Source organism: Plectropomus leopardus, chromosome 2 (assembly GCF_008729295.1).
Source record: "Plectropomus leopardus isolate mb chromosome 2, YSFRI_Pleo_2.0, whole genome shotgun sequence".
NCBI classification, from domain to species: Eukaryota; Metazoa; Chordata; class Actinopteri; order Perciformes; family Serranidae; genus Plectropomus; species Plectropomus leopardus.
In genome coordinates, this window is record NC_056464.1 from 11,998,113 (window position 1) to 12,018,512 (window position 20,400).

Consider the following 20,400-nt stretch of genomic DNA (forward strand, 5'->3'; position numbering starts at 1 on the left):
TGATGAATAAAAAAATTAACTCAAAGAGCCTCAGTTGTCCTTATTAAAGAGGCATTTGGCACAACACATGTGCATGGACAGACATACCAAAAACTTTAAGTAACAAAAGACTCATTCACCCCTAAACAGTGCATTTCACAGCTGTGCCCATCATTGAAGTCTAAACATCTACAAGATCTTGCTCTTGCGGTATCTTAACATGCAGACACCCTGGAGACAATGATGGTCCTCAAAAATATCTAAACCAACATGTGAATCATATGTTTCCATACAAGTAATTATGATTCTATTTTACTTTCTATGACAATAAGCAATGTAAATAATAAAAAAAATGTATATTCATATATATCCTACACATGCACACACTAAAAGTAAAAACCAAGAGCTTATGAGCGTTGTAGTGATATCTGTCAGCTGTTAGAAAAAGCCTTCCTGAAAAGTAAGATTTGAGATTTAAAATCAGCAACTGAGTCAGTTGATCCGATCAGTGGAAGCTTCAGAGACAAGGAGCCAATTCCACGAAGGCTCGATGAGCCTTTGTAAACATATGACTGCATTCAAGCCAAAAATGCCCTGTTTTTATTGGAAAGCTGCCAAACTCTACAATTTCAATCAATGTCAAGGAAGCCGTTTGCAAGTAGGAGTCGATTTTGTTTTTTCCATAATGTGGACGGCAGGTACTGTAGGTGGATGCGTGAGTTAACCTCACCTTTTTAATCAATACAGAGAAAACAACAAATGCAATACAATGTGGGCAATTAGAACAACAAAACCGCTTCAAAACAGTACACTTCCATATTGTTACACAATGCTGAACACCTCTTTGAACTTTTAAAGTTATATTTTTCTCAGCATGAACTCACTTACTGAACATCTAAATTTAACACCAGCGAGGGAGAAAAGCAGAGAAAAGGACACGGATGTTGAATCCGTGAGCTGCCCATACTTTCTACGAGACCCCGAAGGTGTTGATGAGGCTGTGAGCGCACGTTAGTAAAAAAGGGGGGCGATGGCGAAGATGAGCTCCATAATGTGATTTCCCTGCTGAGCGGAAGAGACAATACCGTGCTGCAGAGTTCATTAGACACTGCTGGGCTGCTGGAGCCAGCTAATGAGAATCTGGCACGAAGTCCCTGACCCGCACCCTTGACATGTACACACACACACACACACACACACACATACACACACACAGATGCAGAGCGGCTAACACACATATGGCAAATGGAACTCTTCAGGCTGTAGAGACCTGTGGTGTCTGATACTGAAATGTGTCCTGAAAACACAGACACGGGGAAACACTACTTAGACTCACACTGTTAGTGAGAGGTGTAAAATAAAAGCCCCAGTAGAGCAAAGTGATAACAGGACTTGAGTTTAATCCGTCATTATTTTTGTGGGTTTTTTGTTCCAAACCAGACAAAGATTTCATTATCTTCTTCTCGCAGCACACAGGAATCACCCCTGGGGATTTGTGCTGTATAAATGTCCAGTCGTTCTTTAGCCAACATGGATTTTTTTTTTTATTCTCCTCGTACCATGTTCAGCAGATAGTTAATATGGAGCTGCTATAATGAGCTTGGTGGGTTCTTGTGTTCTAACAGGCTAGAGAGGTAAATGACACTGGTGTGAATCAGTGTGGGCTAGCTGTGTAGACTGAGCTTTTTTTCTGTTTGGCTTTCAGTAAAAAGCAGTGGTGTGTGTTTAAGATTCCCCAAGTTGGAGAGAGAAGCACACAGAATATTTAACATCCCAACAGGAGTGATGGAGAGTTTAGGGTACTTCTGTTGTTGAGGGAGGAGAAAGAGCCAAACAGTCAGCTGAAAAACATTTCCTCCTCACACTTTTCCCCCATCAAATGTGGCTTCATGGGGAAAATGCATCTCACAGTTTGTTAGAGCTTGGAGCTACAGCTGTGAATATGTAAGAATGAGACACACAGACACATACAGACAATGCTGCTGCTTCACACACTCACACAGAGCACCAACACCAAGTGGTGGTATGTGAAGTCATTAAAAAATTAGAGGGTAAAAAATAGAAAAGGTCAGCCATGTCTCATCTTCAGAAAGATACTGTTCGCACCACCTGCCTTCTTTTTCACTCAGATGCTAAATGATCATGGAACAAGTGCAAGTTCACAATATGTGTGATCAAGTGCACGCATACATCCACGTGTTCATGCATTCACACACACAAAACCTCACACAGTTGACCTTCATGCTTGCCTTTCAAGTTGCTCAAGGGTGGGGAAAGCTTTGTGGACTTACTGAACAATCAACCAACAGAGTGAGAGTGAGAAAGAAATCTTTCAAATTTTGAATTGTTGGTGTTTTTTTCCCGGCAACAATTCTGTGATGGATTACAGCAGGCCTATGTAAAAAAAATGTATCAATTTTTTATTTTTTCAACTTTTTTGGCTTTTTAGATATTTTAAAAAGGCTTGTTTCAGGCTCCTCGAACCAGCCCTGGCCTGTGAGGAATTTAGGTCATGTGTAACTGACTGGCACAAAATACTTAATCCATGTGCAATCTTTACAAAAGACAAACAAAACACAGCTGTAAAATCATAAACATCAGAACTCATCTATGGGCCGAATAAAAGCTAAGAATGTTTGAACAACAGCGTTGGTTAATTTTTTTTTGTGCCTTTCATGTGTGTGTGGGGAGCCAGCAGGAAGCCAAAAACAGACTCTAATATGGAGGCTTTCTGAATTTCCTTAACTATGAAATGACGAATCATTAGCATTCACTGCATAATTTTTGTTGTGCCTTTTACACATAATAATTAACAATACACGTATTGCTCATAATTAACTTGTACTGTGTGAGTCTTCTTGGGCAAAATTTGAGTGTATAGTTACTCTTAAGACTTAAGACTAAAGAAATCTGTAGCAATACAAAAACTGTTCACAACATCCACATTGTTGCTGTTACTGAAAACATTTGTAAAAATTAGTTCACCAGTATTACTCTGGTTGTGTTCAGAGGTTTGCTCTGTTGCACATGTTAACATATCCTCATACAGCAGTTCTTATAATATCTAACATATCAGCAGCAAAGAGGGATGGTCAAGGAGTGTGCTTCTTCTTTTTAAGATTGTTTTTGGCATTTGCCTTTATTTGACAGCTGGCCATGTAGAAATACACTTATGTTGACATTTAAAGATAAATCTCTCTCTTGTTTGTCAAAGTGTATTTTTGACAGTTCTCTCAGTGCTTCACTGAGGTTGTGTTAGTCAATATTACTTAGCAAGAGAGCAACCCTACCTTGTGGCTGGTAAACATCTCCTACGACGTATGAGTGTTTTCACACTCGGACTAGATACTTGAGTCCATTCCCAAGCCATTACTGTAGGTCATTAGCTGATATTATGTAAATTCATCAACAAAAGAAGTAATGTACACAACGACCGACAAAGTTTATGTCACATAGAACAATTGTTTTGTTCAACTACCAGTATATGACACTGAGGCTAGTTTACTATATAGCACCTGAGTTACATAACAGCTTTCACACTCCACCAAACTTACAGAACTCTGATGGAAAACAGCCTCTGGACCAGGAAAACCCCTCCAATCAGCCTGAGTGTAAAAATCACCTTCAAGGTACTTTTTACGCCAAATCCTGAGCAAAGCACTTGAGCACACAGGAAAATTAAAATATGCCAACCGGGAAAGTGAAAGCACAAAGATGATTTAATGATTTAGTCCTGTGATTTTGCATAGTTATAGCAAAAATGATGGAGACATTCTTCATCTAATTGAGATCTTCACAGGGACCACCACCTGCACTAACATCACACACAACAAATGCTGGAGGAGGTACAAATCATCATCAAATGTGACCCAATCCTGGCTGGCATGCTAGAGGGTCCTGTCAGAAAACGTTATTTAAAAGTCCCTAGTGAGTCACCTGTTCACTTGTTCAGTCTGAGATTTGGGAGCGTTCAGGCTCACACAGCGTTACCTGGAGCCGCATCAACACCCACCATCTCTTAACGAAATGATTATGGACGTGATGGTTTATCTCTGTGAGGAAATCACTGCTTTAGATGTTTCTATTTTTACAACAAAGTCAGCGAACATGACAGAATGAAGTTTAATTTGACTTGAAAACAAACTCTGATGAAATACTCATTATTTTAATTATGTTTTGTGTACTTGATTGGATTAACAGTCTGTCTTAGCTGTCGAACGAGGAAAACAAAGTGTCTTTTGTGAGAAGTGTAAAGCAGAGTTTCAATATCCTACGCCTATGCTTTAAGTATACACAAATATGCATATGCATATTTCACAGTCCCAAAAGCCCACACAGCCATCTGCTTTGACCGGGTAAACACATAAGCAGGACATGAGGGTCATCTTACTGTATAAATAAATATGAATTCCATTAAATGTCGATCCATTATCCATCCACAGTGGATCAGGTCTGTAAATATTATATCTGTGGCCATTTCGATGCATTTACAATTTGCATTGTGGGGTGAGAAAGGATGTCAAATGTGGGGGCTAACATCAAAGACAACTACTGTATTATGGGAACTTGTGCATAAGCATGCACAGGACTATACAGTATTTTAACTGTATTTGAACACAGAGAGAAATTTGCAGGAATACACAGAATCTATCTATCTATCTATCTATCTATCTATCTATATAGTTCATGGCAAACATTACTAAGATAGTAAATTGTAAATTGTGCGTTTATTTTGGACTGTGCTTGATTTGATTGATTTGGTTTGCCTAATGTGTATTTACAGAAACAAACAGTGTTAGTGGGATTTTTCTTAATTTAAAATACAGTAGCGATGTTTAGCTTAATGAAGGAAAATGTCAGTGCAAAGGTGTGGCTCACTTGTGTGTTTTAGGACAACAAGGGAGGTCTTTGGATTAATTAGTTGTGGATTTTGGTGTTTTCATGAGATTTTTGGGACAATAAGAAATATGTAGAATATCACCTGACCTATTCTAAACAGTGCCACATCTGACAATGTTTGCAGGAGCTTGTTCAAGCTTGTAAATTATGTTGGCCTTCACACAACCTTTAACAACAAATGTTTAGTTGCAGTTCTGACATTATTTCAGTTACCCCTCACTGCAGGAGAGGGCTGTGATGTAAAGGAATTCAATATTCAGTTCATTAACTCATTGACTATTATTACTTTTTTTTTACCCATGTAACAAAATGATAGACAGACCATAGAACAGATCAAAATAATTACAGAAAGTGAACAGTAATGGCGCCTTGACTGCTTAAAGCCACAGTATTTGCTGGCTTAAAGCCTTCCCAGCATGTTGCTTGGTCCCCAAAGTGTCAACATATTGATCATTATATTGTGAGGGGTTTTCTTTGTTGGCTGCAGGGTCCAATTAGAGAATATTTCCCTGGCATTTTCAGACAACTGATAGCTGAATAGCTTTAATGAAGTGTTAAAGCCAACTACTGCATGCTCACGCTGAAAAGAAAAATACAAGAACAGAAATCTCTTAACTATAGCCTCAACCGACACAAAAACACAATTACGACAAACCCACAGTGAGCACAGGAAAAACTTAATTGGACAAACTCATTTCCATCTTTTTTATGTGTACGCGTGTGTGCACTCACCTCTCTCCACTGTTTGGTTTCAACACCTTGCGTATAGAGCACGCATACTGTGGAAAAAGTACCAGAGACGGAAAAGATGACATATTGTGGAAGAAAAAGAAAATGAGGGGCAAAGAGAGAGAAGAAGAGAGAAAAACAGTCAGCGAAATGCAGGCAGATTCCAAATGGGAAATCAATGTGAGGGTTTTAGCTCCAGTACAGTGAACAAACAGCCATGGCACTCTGAGCACAACAAAGATTTCCCAAATCACAGGGCAACATATTCACAAAAACCAGAAGAAAAAGAAAATGTAGCGGAAAAAAAAGTACCTGGACAAAAAGCTGTTTTTTGTTTTTTTTTTTGAGTGCCTGCACAGAGATGACAGCAGAGCACAAACATTCAAACAGAGTCTCTACGACGTACTCACATGGATCTGACTTGGAGAATGTGTCTTTATCCAGCAGATTTCTGAAAAATGAGGAAAGACAAGATAAACAATTATTACTTAATGACAAAGAACCTCTTGTTTATGGTAACATGTTGCTATCACGGAGGCAAACTTTTTTGGCAGGCTACTCATGTCAGTCTAAAGGTTAATTTAGCTACTCTTTAGTTTACTGCACCGTGCGCCAACCAGGTCCTGTGGGAGTTACTACTGGCTCCACTTGTAGGGGTTTTACAGCAGGTGACATTGTCCCAACCCAACAACATTGCTCTGGAAACATTTGCTTACCCTCCAATGTCCCCCTAAATCCTTGGTGAGTAAGCACCTCGATTTTTAACCACAAACCCCTTTTAGCCTCATTGAGTTTGAGCCATTTACTTAGATGTAACAAATAAACAATAGAGATAATGTAGTTTGTATGATAACAAGGTTCATCCAAGTAGAATGTGTGAACATTTGTACTCGTGATAGCTGTGTTCAATCTCTGACTCTTGAGATCAAAAATGATCTGAAAATCAATCCTGGGATTGTTCTTTTCTAAAATAAAATTAAAAAAAAATAGCAACTTCTGACTGAGTCATATCAGTTTCAGACTAAAAAAAAAAACAACTTCTGGTTAGGCCCCACCCATTTCCAATTAAACTCCACACATGTCAAGGAAAGAAACAGATGCAGATAATTTAGTTGGTTGAACAGATACAGTTACATAAAAAGATACAAAAACAGATAATGCTGTACTTGCTCATCCTGATTAACTGTTATTGGTGTTAGCTTGGTTAGCACTGTTAGCAGTGTCAGCAAAGCTAGTGGTACTAATATGGTTTACAGTGCTAAAGGGGTTTTGCTGCTCAAAATAAAACCACAGCTGGCTAGCTCTCACCAAAACGTTGGCTAACTAATGGAGACTGTAGGGCGGCCACTGGGCTCGATGTGGCTTGCCAGCTGTCTGTCAGCAAAGCCAACAGAAAATAAAATAAAGGGAAAAATGTTTACATAAAAAAACATTTAAAATCTCACCACCTCTAAATGGAGACTATTTTGAAATGCAGCGCTAAAGCTCACTAAGTCAGTTGACTATCAGACTACAAGAAATGGCTTCATGTAGGCTGCATTTCATTTGTGTTTTTTCTTAATTAGTTATTGGTTAATAGGTGTCTGGCTATAATAGCCTACAAATATTGTTGGTTTATTGTAAATACAGTCATTTATTACATAGATCAAATTCCATACATATCCTACGTGTAGGTTACACATGTTGTTGTCATTAGTCATTTAGACTAATGTCTTGTTTTGGTGGTGACATTTTGTTGCATCACATTACTTTTTCAATTGCTACTACCACTAAGTTTACATAAAACAAATACAACTTTACTCTGTCAAGTGACTATCCAGCCCTTGTCCCTCATCCTTTCAGATCTTTTACACCAACAAACTTGGCATCAAAGTATAAATAAATAGCTCAAGGAAATAGGCTAGATAAAAACACAGTTGTGTGTGGCAGGGTACCTTTAAATTAAACACAAGAGGAAGACAAACGATGGCCCTCCACAAACCTCAACATGAATCTTTAATAGTGCTGTTGTGCTGTCAGCTTCGGGTCATTTGTTCAAGTCAAGAGTAATGTTTTTTGGGGCTTCTCAAGCAGCAACTGATTCCAAGACAAGGTATTAAAGTACTTCAAGGATACTTTCACCTCTATTTTAAAGGATCTGCACTCACTCAGGTGTGTTTAATCATTCTGGCCAATTTGACCTATGCTGAGGCTGAAGTTTGGTTCAGATTTGTTGGGATTTATACAACAAATCCTTCAAATTAAAAGACAAAGTTGGGTCTTTAATAAGTAGTTCATACAGATAACGCATGTGGTGGAGTAAGTTGTCCTTCCCTCTATTTATGGGCTGATAAGGGCTTTCTGAGTGTACTAGTAGGTGTAGCAGGCCCCCTTCAACCCATTTCTATGAGACTGATAACAATAATGATGATAATCGAGTTGTAACAGAATCGAATATGGAATATAGAATCAGGTGCTGGCGAACAAGCCTCATCCATCACAGTACATGAAAGCATATGTGGGTTTAACATGAGTGTCAAAATTATCCACTACAATCATATTGTGCAGTTAGGGTTAATATTCTGATTAAATTACTGTACTGATGACAACCCTATAGTGTTGGTGCACTTTCAAATCAAGTTCGAACCAGTGTTTGGTTGTAGTTTTGATCAATATTTCTCTAAGTTAGTCTCTAAGGTACCATGGGGCTGGAGATAATGGCATAGGAAAAAGATCTGTGTCTGAGAGATAAGAGAGCACTGAAACATGAAACCACAGATGTAAAGTGCCCATGGTATATCTACAATGGTCTTTGTAGTGTGCACCAAAAAAATGTGCTCATTTATACATTCAATGACTACTAATTCAGCTGAGTAGCAAGCATGGGAGCACAGAAAATTGTTGGGTTTGGCATCTCACACAATAGCTGCTTGATTATCAGCATGTCTGCATGTTTACTGAATGCTCATCTCTATCTCTGCCCTCCAAACGCCCACCACACCTCCCTCTTTGTGACTGCATTCAGTGTGTAACCTCACACTCTTCATATTAAAGTGAAAATATTGCAAAATAACAATCCTTTGTCATATTGTGGATTTTAGAATCAGAGTTGTTTTTTGTTGTTTTTTTTGTTTGTTTTTTTTCTTAAGCCAGTTAGCCTTCATCATAATTAGTACCATTAATTCCTGGACTAATGGTATTTATTAGTGACTGGTAACAGCTAATGCCAGGAGTCATAATTTTGGGAGATCACAGACCACACTGCAAATCAATCCTCTGAACCTGAGGCTTAATTACTGCCTGTGGCACTGATTCACAGCAAAGGTTGGAGACAGAAAATTATAGGCTTGTGTAATGTGAGGAGAAAGACCAGAAAGGTCATTGTCAAGGGTCTCTCCCAAACTGTGTGCTTCTCCGCCCCTCTGTCTCACTGCATCTGCTTTCTGTCACCTATTCTATGAATATGCTACTGCAAAATAATAAATGGACGAGACAGGGCAAATTCGTTTTACCAGATTTTCTCTTTATAAGGTCATGCGGTTAAAGAAATATCATCTGTATAGATGCATGTTTTATATTTATATATTTACCTTACAGGGCTGCACTGAAGCAAATGACTTTCAGTCAAAAAATATTGTAGCTAGGTCCTTTATACTTGTGTATACAGATTTTGAGAATGAAGATGACTTTTCAGCTTGCCTTACGCATCCTCACAATGTGTTGAGATTGGAGAGGTGTGCACATTGGCTTCCCTGTGAGCCTATGTGCCCATGAAATCCTTCTCTATGTAGAGCCGTGATGGCATTTATGTTTATTTTCGAAGAAAATAAAATTTTATTTAAATTTTATTTTCGAAGAACTCAAGTTTGAACTCATACTCTAATAGCATGGATTATGACAGAATATCCAGTCATCTGTTACTTAGTGTTTGTGAGCAACTCAAAAAGAGAGTCAAAAGAGAAAATGCACTAATAGTTCCTAATAATTATAATAAAGGTTAAAAACCTAGAACCTTCACAAACGTGAATTTAAATACATGTGGAAACCAGAAGGAAGGCATGGCTTCAAGTTTGTCTTACTTTATTTAAGTATTTGGATAAAATGTTATCCTAACTTTGGCAGAATCTTAATTAACCATTTTAAGATTGCAAATGGGTAAAAAGGACAGCACGATATATATCTGGCTGATAAATTTTCAGCTGATAATGGGAAATTTATATTATTATAAGAGCAGATAATATGAAGCCAAATTGCTTTCGTTGTGCAGCGTCTACACCAGGCATGTCAAACTGGTCCACAGGGGGGCCGGTGTGGCTGCAGGTTTTTGTGCCAACCAACCAAGAGCACACAGTTTGACCAATCAACTGTCTGAAGACGGAGATCAGTTGATTAAATGAGTCAAGTCTGGTGTGCTGCTACTTGGTTGGAAACAAAACCTGCAGCCACACCGGCCCCCCTGTGGACCGGTTTGACATGCCTGGTCTACACAGTACGATACAGTAATTGGCTGTATGCTTCTATACAGTCCGCTAATAAACACATAGAAGAAGAACAAGCAGCACTCTGACTAGAGTCAAGCATGTCATTGCTGATTTGGATGTTGTTGACAGTTTGAGAAAAAGACAACACAAAGGCGATTTCTAATACATTATGTTCAAAGATTCTGAGAGGCGGGGAAAAGTGTAGGATATTAAACACAACAAATCTTATAAGTGACCGGAAAAGGCGTCTTAGCAAATTTTACTTGGTAGAAGACCACATTTGGAATTCCGGTATACTCTCTCAAGATGCTGCTACTTTGTCCTGTATGATGTGCTCGCAGCTCATATACTAACTTAAGCAACACGATAACTCTTCTTTGTTTTTGTTGTGTTAACAATAATGATGTCACTTAGAAATTTGTTAGATCAGATCTATGGAATATTGAACCATCCATCTTTGCTCACTACGCCTTCGCCTTTCTTACTCTTAGGTGTGCACTGAAGAGTTATGAACTTCTTTTTAAAATACAAAAATGTGAAATTATTGGTTATCTAATTAGTATTAGCCAAGACAAGCAGGTAGTTATCTACAGTACTTGCTGAAATGTATCTATATTGTGCATCCCTAGAATCTAAACCAACCAACAGTGCACAGGAACCAACCATACATATATTACAAGAATTGTATGCAGTGTTTTACACTCACCTCATTCATTGTTCATGTAGTGCCCTCCTTTATACTATATATCTTTTATTCAAGCACTCTTTTTCTCTTCCCCACCCTGTCTTTCCTGGCCCCTTCATTATTTGTATGCATTTTCAACAAATCTATCTCTCCAACTTAATCTCTCAACCTCCGCCCACGTTTCGATTGTCCGTGTTACACCTCCATCATGCTCGCTTGACCTTTTCATTATGCCAGCCAGAGGCTACTGTGTACCCAACACTATTACCCTCCTTGTTTCCTTTTGCTCGCTCACTCACTACAGTGACACAGGAGCCTTCACTCGAGGGCACTTGATTCTGATTCTGCTTTGGTTTCTTTCTTGTTTCATTTTCCTTTGCAATCTGTCTTGTCATAAATCTTCAGCTGTATTCTTTCATCTGCCTCAATCTATTTTGATCTTTTCTCTGCTTCTGTATTTCTTCCACCCTTTCTTTCATAGCTTTCAAGAGCGAGTTGAGAGGACAATTACTGATAAAAAAGAAAAACATGAAATCCTGAAATCTCGTTTCTCATCTCACGTTCAAAGTTACAGAAAGGATACTTGCTGATGTTCTGTGATTGAAGCGTTGCAGCTGCAGAGTCCAAGGTTTCAGGCAAAAGTGCCTTTCATTACAATTTGATCTAAATTGAAAAGAAAAATGGATTTGGCACTACTAAAGCAAGATAATTAAATAAGCGAATTGGAGCACACACTTCGTTGACTTTAAAAGTCATTTCATCCTAATCAGAGAAATATTGCATGGCTACAAACTACAAAGTTTGGAAAAAAAAAAACCATCTCGCAGTTTTCATTTTATCATGCTTGTATGCAAAAATGTTTCAGGAGCGTATTGTTTTTAATAATTGGATGGTTTGTTCACTTTAATTTATTCAGCCCTTCTCCATAAACACATTCAGTTACATTTGGAACCTTTCCATCCACCAACCCATTGTAACAGCTCTCACAGGGTACATTAGCAAAACACTGCATCAATTCCTGTTTATTTCTGCTCCATTCTTATAGTTTGAGTGCAAAGTCTCAATTAAATGCAACATTACTCATTAGAAATATTGTTAACTGTCATGCAGTATCCTGATCTCAGTGACACCAATAAGTCAGTGATTTTGAGGGTTTAAAGATACACAGACTGAACCTATCAGATTTGATCCAAATCCAGTAAGAGCTTCATCAAAATCAGTTCATGACAGTGAGCATATGTATAATATAGCAAAATAGAAACTTCCCCCAAAAATCTGTGTAAATGGAGGACTAATTTTCTCTTTTCCTTTAAATGAGGATAACTGTGGAGGCTGTGTAGGAAGCTATTTTTCTCACTTTATCTAAAAATGATTCAGTCCTCCTAATAAAGATAGCGTGGGAGTCTACATGACCTTTTATTTCTTGTGATTCTATTTTAAGAGCTGTTTGCTCTGACTGCATCAAATCCTTTTTCCTATAGCCCGTCATCACACGAGAAGAAACCAAAGCCTGTGTGTATAAATGTTGACAACAAATGAATTAATATTTTTTTTCTGTCTGTAGAATAATCACATAAGAGCAAAAAGGTAAATGTCAGGGACATTTTTACTGTACAGGAGGCCGCTAGAAGGTTATATATATGTCTGTGTTGGAGAAGCTAATTAAGTCTTGGATTGTTTCCTGAGTGATGCAACAAAAGACTTGTTGAGTATCTAAAGATGTATCTAAAAAATGGTACATTTGAATTGATGTGGGAGTTTGTTCTCTCAGTTTCTTTCAAATACCTACAGTAATCATGAAACAGTCACCTAGATACTTTACAAGTAAAAGTAATTTAGTCATGGGAAGTTCATAGGTTCTAAAAAGAGTTATTAATGTTTTTTTTAAAAATATTTTTCTGCAGGGCATTTGGGATAATTCATCGCCAAACAGTGACATATATTTAATAAGTAGTGAAATAGGAAAATATTTTTCTGTTCCTTTAGTACAAAAGGGATGTTACCAGTGAAGTATTTCTGCACTTAACCCCCTAAATGTTCATTTGTATATCAGTTCCTCACTCCCTGTTTCATTGAATTTTCCTTGCATGTCTCCATGGTGAACAAAGAATTCAAAAAATGATTTGGAGTAAAAGGGGTCCACAGTTAACAGCAACAATATATCAAAACATCCATTTTATAAACTCATCTCTTAAAGTATAAACCAAGTCTCATTTATGTGTGCAGTATGTTCGCTACTTCCAAAACAAATGCATTTTTGCTATAATATTTAAAACTCTTATGCATACAAGAGGCGTGCATTTTAAAAAGTTTATACTGAGCATACGACTGGATAACAGAGACTTGGAATATACTGCACATGTTTGCTTTGATGTAGTTTTGCTGCTGTTAAAGGGGGACCCCCTTTTACTCCAATTCATGAAGAACGTTTACGGTTTTTGGATTCTTCATTCACTGTGGAGACATGCGGGGAAAAAAAGTTTCTTCAAGAAATCAGTGTAACCCGAGCTGATTAATTCATATACAAGTGGTTTTTTGGTGGGTGAAGTATTTCTTTAAGAATCACGTGATAACTTCGTAGTAACTTTGTGTTTGTGTGTATTTTAAGGGTATAGGCGCAACCAATATCACCCAAGCATGCGAAAATCCAAGCAATTATTGTAGTATTCCCTCCCTTTCACCCTCTAGTTCCTAATTTAGTTTGTTTTTCCTGCACACTGGTACAAAATGAAGCAGCCCATATATCATCCACCACTGCCTCCTCTCTATCTTCTATCTCTGTCATTTCTACCTGCTGTTTATCTGTCGGCTGTGTATTATCCCTCTAATGCTCTCTACATTCTCTCTTATGTTAAATGTTGCTTCAAATAGCTTTCTTTTCTGTGCCACTGCTCTTGAATCTCCAACATTCATGCAGTCTACGCATATACATGTGCTTTTTTAGATGGGCCTAGCAGCTGGTTTAAATCTCTCTACCTCAACAATTATATGCCGGAGGTCATTGGAGCAAATCTCAAAACATTGCAGATAGTGTTAATGTGTTAGAAAAACTGTTTTATCTCTGCCCGTTAGGCATTATTGAAGCAAACGTTTTCACTCATGATTAATACAGTGTTGCATTGATGTGATACAAGATTTTCTGGAAACAAAGTGGCTCATGCTGCAGCTAAGGCAACGCCAATGTGGTTCAATGAGTCTTGCTGTCAGGCCGATAGTGACTTTATTTCAGGACTAACATCTTTGTGATGATGTAAGCTCATGTAATCTTTTTATCAGAAGCCATCCTTTATAGTCAGAGTGTCCGGAGTGTGAAGGTAGCCAGCAACAGCTACAATCAGTACAAAGAGTGTATCTCTAATCTAATGGATTATGAGGCGAAGTTAATTGGGTCCTCCACTCTGTGAGCAACTTTGCTGTGTGTATAGTAATTGTTATGCTCTGAATTCAACACATTATCCTCTTTATGTGTTGAAGGAGCAAATTATCTTTCTTCTTTTTGAGGCAGAATGGCGGTTTGCACCACAAGGTCCCCTGGGAGTGGTTGTGTCATTTTTCTAGATAATTGGTGAGGAAGATTAAACAATATCTCGGACCCAATAACCTAAATATGATGTTTCTAAAGAGCATGACAGATGAGCAGCCTCTATTGCTATGGCAATGTACTTAAAAATTCAGTCTTTTCCAAAGCTTGATTTATGGTTGGGTGCTCGACTCATTTGATGAGTGTCATTCGACAGAAATTACGTTTTTTTTCAACAGAAAAAAACTTGACACTTTCCTTTTATGTCACACACCGGGGTAATTTTCTTACGTCATGGAAAACGTCATATGTTGTCTCGCAATGTGATTGGTAGTATTACTATCGTCACCATGGCGATGCTGGTTTTCAATCTACACAGAATCCAACCTGCATCCACAGAAGCAGCTGTCAGCAGCAGCTTCTGGAGAGCTGAGAAGACTGCAACTGGTCAAACTGTCTGCACCAGGCTGACTGACAACAGATATTATTAAACCAAATTTTTTTCATGTCAGCTTGACAGGAGTAAATCAACAGCGTGTGTATTTATGATTCATTGATTTTATTTGCCAGCCCTCCTTTAGTGAGTGAGAGGAATCTGCTGCACACAGACAGACTAGGAGCTGATCAATCAATAAATACACTATTATTAATCTAAAAACGTACACAGCATGATATTTGTTTTATCTAAACAGTTGCCTGTGCACATTACACTTCACTAAATGCAACAGAAATGGTCTTGGAATGCTTAGTAAAATGCAGTGGGTCTGTTTTTTACCATGGAGACGACTTAAAATCTTTTGCTAAAGCATACAGTAAATTGAAAACAACACATGACTGTTTATTCCTGTGGAACAACAGTTATCAGAAGTGTCAAGCATCCACAATAAGCTGCAAAAGTATCTTCGTAAGATAGATCCTATTTAAAATAGTGTTGACCTTTAATATTGTCTTATATTGTGGAGTTTAAAGGGATACTTCACCAATGTTTAACCAGCTTTGTATCGAAACAATTTGGGACATATGTGTAGATAAACTGCACACCCCTAGCGAAATTCTGCATGGTGATGCATTCTGCATCATCTGACAGAGTTTTGCTCTCAGACTGCTGCTCAGACTACAGGCTTCCTAATATGTTTTCAGAAACTTATTTTTACACCCTGTTTAGCTGTGATAGCGAGAGTTTGTGAACAGGAAGTTGCCGGCATGCTATTTCCTGTATTGTAGAAAAGGAGATCAAACACTAAAACTAAGCAGCGCTACTGAAATGTAAACCAAGATTCTGTTACTGTACTGCCTATTTGTTGCCTTCAGACAAATGTTTAAGCCTAACGTTTAACTGTAATACGAGATTGTTTGTTAATAGCCAGCGGCCATTGTGTCAAAGTTTGCAATATATCACCCACCAGCGGGAGCATTTATTGGTCTGGTGCAGCGCTGTGCATTCTGGTAGTTGTAGGTTTTTTGCCTCTTGAGCAAAACAAATGCCAAAAAATCCTTTTCTCTGTTTTCTCTGGTCATGTAGCACCTATTTCAAAAGTATTTGCATCTCTCTACCTCATAGACAACTCAGTACTATAAAAAGATCATCTTTCGAGCAGCAAAATACTTCTTTAAGTTCTTTTCTGTGTGCACATTCTTGATTGCTTCATTTGCTGCATTTCATTGTATCATTCACACAACCTGCATTATACTGGATGTTGCAAAGATCAAATGAATAATGGCCAGCATGATGTTTGCCATCATCAAGGAAAAGCTAGGCCTGTCTATCTTCACAATGAAAAGCTTTTACATATTCATAAAAACAAACATCAAAATGAGTGGGTCTTTGTTTATGTCCATTAGCAAACAATGCAAAAGAACAAAACAAAAACCCTACATAATTACAGCGAATTATACTTTGTACAGCATCAAAAGAAAAAAAGTGAAAAGGCCAACAGAATATACTGTAACTTATTTACAATCAGGGGGTCATTCTCTGCTGATGTTGAATAATTAAAAGCATTTGGTGCTATTAAATAATTAAAAGTTTCTACTTTCTGTCAAGTACATTTTAAAACCTGTGCTGTAGACCTCAGACTAAAGCAATTTTATGTCCACACACTTAATCTGAAGTGCATGATAACTGTGGAAATACACCTAAATGATATCTGTCTAATGTTATAAATAAAATGGAGGACTGAATCATATCATAGATGAAGCTGATGTGTACAGTGTGAATTAAGCCAGCTTTATGGATTCAAAGATTTTGTGGATGACAAGGAGGTGAGGCTCAAATATTTCCGACATGTGCCTGCATAGGTAAAAGATAGAAAATAACAAGACATTGCTTTGCTACTAAAAGAAAGAGTAACCTTGGTGTCAGAGCTGTGAAGGTTTCCTACACAGTAAGTGTGTCTGAATAAAGATGCTTTCACACCTCTGTAATCTGTTGTATACAATAACAATAGTCCTGCAACAAGCAATGCCTCTATAAATGTACCATTTTAGTCCACACCGTTTCAGTCAGGTGTCCTTGTGTTTTTTGAGTCCATAATGTGTGACTTTTTCTTTTGTATTTGCTTTTATCTGCATTAGTCTTATAAAGTATCCTTCTTAAATAATTTTCTCAGCAGTTCTGAGTATGGGTAGGCAAAATCAAATACTGTGAATTTTCAAATAGTTTTCCACAGTGGCAGAGAGAAGCAGCCTTATTTCCTTATTCCGCCTGTTCCCCAGTTACCTTCTCCATAAATTCAGTATGTTTATTTCCACAGCACGTATTTCATCAGTACAACAGGGTCATGTTAAACTCTACACTCTGCCACTCAGAGTTTCTATTTGTTTACAGAAATAATGTTTACATGCTCAATTCCAGTCATTTATCCTTTGCGGTACTCCTGATCGATGTCAAACCATCAACAAAAAAAAAAGTTTTTTCTGGAGTTGTCACCTTCTGGTTGGCTGTTTGACTGGTTAGTTGTTATGCTCTTGCCCAACCAAATTCTCCTTGGTCGGACAATTGCTGGTGTTATTTTGATAAGGCCGTGTCTGTCGAAGTGTTTATTAACCAGCTGAAAACTGCAGTTGTTGTTTGGTGCTTGTTTTTGTCCTTTGTGATGGTCTTTGTGGTATATGTTCCGCCCCACTGTGATGAGATGGCTGGTGACAGTTACAAGTGTAGCGTTTTACCTAAAGTTAAACCTTTTTCCAATGGCCACATTCAACCTGGATTTGGTACAGAAAGGCTGCTTTACCTGAAGCTCTATACACCAGCCAGCAGGAGCTTAACCTGGCTGTATTTAAATCTGCTGAAACAAAATCTCATCAAAGCAATTCTTTCATTACCCTGAGTCGAGTGAAAACCGCAAAGCACATGCCTTCCTACACACCAGCCCCAAGTCAACAACGGACCTGCCCTAAATTTCGAAGTGAACCTGACTCACAATTTCATCTGTTGAAGTGTACATCTGTACAACAATACACACACACATATATCAGACTTTAAAAATGGTCTAAAAGAGAGTATGTCTTCAGGGTTGCAGACTGCGATAATTACTGCAAAATACAGTCTGCTTTTACTAATAGTGAAATCTCTTGATCCTTTTCAGCAAAGCAGCGAAATAGGGGATGTAGCTAAAAAATATCTCATATATTCGGGTGCTGCATTTCGCAGAGAAAATTAAGAAAGAAAGACCCATAGCAGCTCAGAAAACCTTTGATCAAAATCACTCCAACTTTTCACCAGGAGGATGAAAAAAGAGCTTTTGTCAATAAGAAACAATTTAGCCTTAAATATGCCTTTTAGGACAAGAGTCAACTTTTCACCACAGCATTACAAAACCACCACTTTGACATGAAACATTTAAAATGAGTCACCAGATTTGCATTAGGTGTTACATAATCTATTTCAAAGGGAATGGCAATACTAAAGGGGTTTCAAACTAACTTCCTGAAACACAACTTCCCTTATGCAAATGAGGTTATGAAAAGATCTGAGATGCGCAGAGGCAGCAGGGGCAGGGTTTTGGGTATGTATGTCTCCGTGCACATGGGAATTTGTGAAATCAAGAGAGTAGGAATGTTTGAAAAACCAAATGTAACAACAAGAAGAGGAGAGAAGAAAATGTGTGTCACTGAGTGTGTGTGTGTGTGTGTGTGTGTGTGTGTGTGTGTGTGTATGTGAGGGAGTTGAAGAAAGAGAGAGTGAGGGAGAAAAATCCTCAGAGATAAGACCAGAAATAGACCGACTATAACGGAGTTCCTCTTGCACAGGGAGAAGAAACAAGCCCCTGTTAGACAGACCCACAGACATGGCTGACTCTATTTACAGAGATCTGACACAAGCCGTCATAATTAGACGGCCCCTTTTCTCGTACCTGCAGGAGGTTCCTCAGCTCTCCCGCTCTTACTGCTCTGAGTGTCGGCTGAGAAAAGTGTGATAAATATCTAGAGATGAGTGCTTCTTTTTGAAGAGGCGTTTCAAATCATGACAATTGAGCTGATGAAATTCTTGACTTGGAATCGAGTCAGCATAAATAGGCTGCTGCAGGCTAATAAGTAGCACTCTTGGAGCTTAACTGAGGATTCCTCACTATTAATGCTTACTTATGAAACAAGTCCAGATGCATTCATTAACACTGTTTTGCATCTGTCATACATTGTTGGTTCAACTACCATGGCTGGTGTAGAATCTGAACTCAAGTGTTATGGGAGCCAGAGTGCCTATAGCAATCATATCACCCTATTGCATGCATTTGAATAATGTTTCCATAACAGTATTTCCTGGAAACGACATCCAAGAAAAGACTATGATATTCATGTGTGCATCAAGGGTCAAAAGGTCCCCATCGAGGGTGTATTTTTGTGGTGCAAGGAGGACAGCTTGTGGGTGTAAAATAAAGCTATACTGTATTCATACAGCCCAGGCTCTGTGCTTGACCTCTTGCTTGCACACAATGCAGCAAAACTCATGGCTGGGGGAAGGTGCGTGCGTGTGTGCGTGCGTGCTTGTGTGCGTGTGTGTCTCTTGAAAATAAGGAAACAGAACTAGATATTTATCACCTGCAGAACTGAATAGATAACGAAAGGCACAACTGAAATGGAGCTAAACAGATTTTGCAAGAAGTACTGCAAGTTTGTACCTCAGCAAAAAAAAACTTTTTAACAGCAGACAAAGTTAGAAACTATCTGGCGAACATAGTGGAGCATTCAGCAGCCAAAGAGCCAGAAATTTCCCTTGGGAGTTTGCTGTAAACCAAAAACAGGAGTAAACTGGACTTAAAAACATTCAGGTGTCCAGAAACATGACAAATGAATGATGAAGTTTTCATTTCCAACTCGTCAAACCTTTGCTTTATCAGTGATCTAGGCATCAGATACTGACACACAGAGGTACCTTTCACAGTGGTATGACACACACAGGCAGGTGCAGTTGTTGACACAGCAGGCAACAACCCAACCTGTCAAGAGCAAAGTTCATAGAGGGCTGGTGGGAGTTGAGATGAATGGCTCAAACAAACTCTGGACTTTCACCCAGGGGCCCGCAGTTTATTTCTTGTGTGAAACCAAAAGTTATTTTGATAAGAATGTAGTATCCTAGCATGTGTAGCATACTACATTAGTGACCTAATCATGTGCCGTTGTTGCCTAAAGGCAATAAACCTTAAACAAAGTGTAACAAGTGTTACCTATTTTAAAATAGACTGCATGTAATGAGCAGAAACCATACATTTCCTGTGAAAACTAAAATCTATTTTGGAAAGATATAATGCATTTGACATGCGTAAAATGACACTGAACATCCAAAACAGACACAGTATGGCAACTAGAACATCATTTTATGACATGTATGTCCACTGACAAAGCAGAGGTATTTGACAAGCTTGGATGAGAATGCATAGGACTTACGTTGGTGTTTACTTTTATCCTAATGCTATATCCAAGATGTATTAAGCGAACATTTCCAACTGCTAGTACAACTGCTAGAAAGAAGTAGTGAAAAATGGGCTGGGTGGATTTTATTGTGAGGCAGTCACAGGAAACTTGTCACCTAGGTTAGCAATGACAATAATCATTCATCAGAATTGCTCATCAAAAATGTATGCATTTTGTTACTTTAAAGCCACTGCAGTCAGCTATATTTCCTGAAG

General features: G+C 38.3%; 1 protein-coding gene across 1 annotated transcript in view; it reads right to left on the bottom strand.

The window, feature by feature from the left end:
• The window catches only part of cpne5b (copine Vb), a 138,627-nt gene that overhangs the window by 100,967 nt on the left and 17,260 nt on the right, over nucleotides 1-20,400 (bottom strand). Inside the window, exons 2-3 of the mRNA XM_042496425.1 lie at nucleotides 6,018-6,058; nucleotides 5,611-5,657 (exon numbers count right to left, since the gene is read on the bottom strand). Of these exons, the coding sequence (XP_042352359.1) occupies nucleotides 5,611-5,657; nucleotides 6,018-6,058 (88 nt within the window). The remainder of the gene's footprint in view (nucleotides 1-5,610; nucleotides 5,658-6,017; nucleotides 6,059-20,400) is intronic.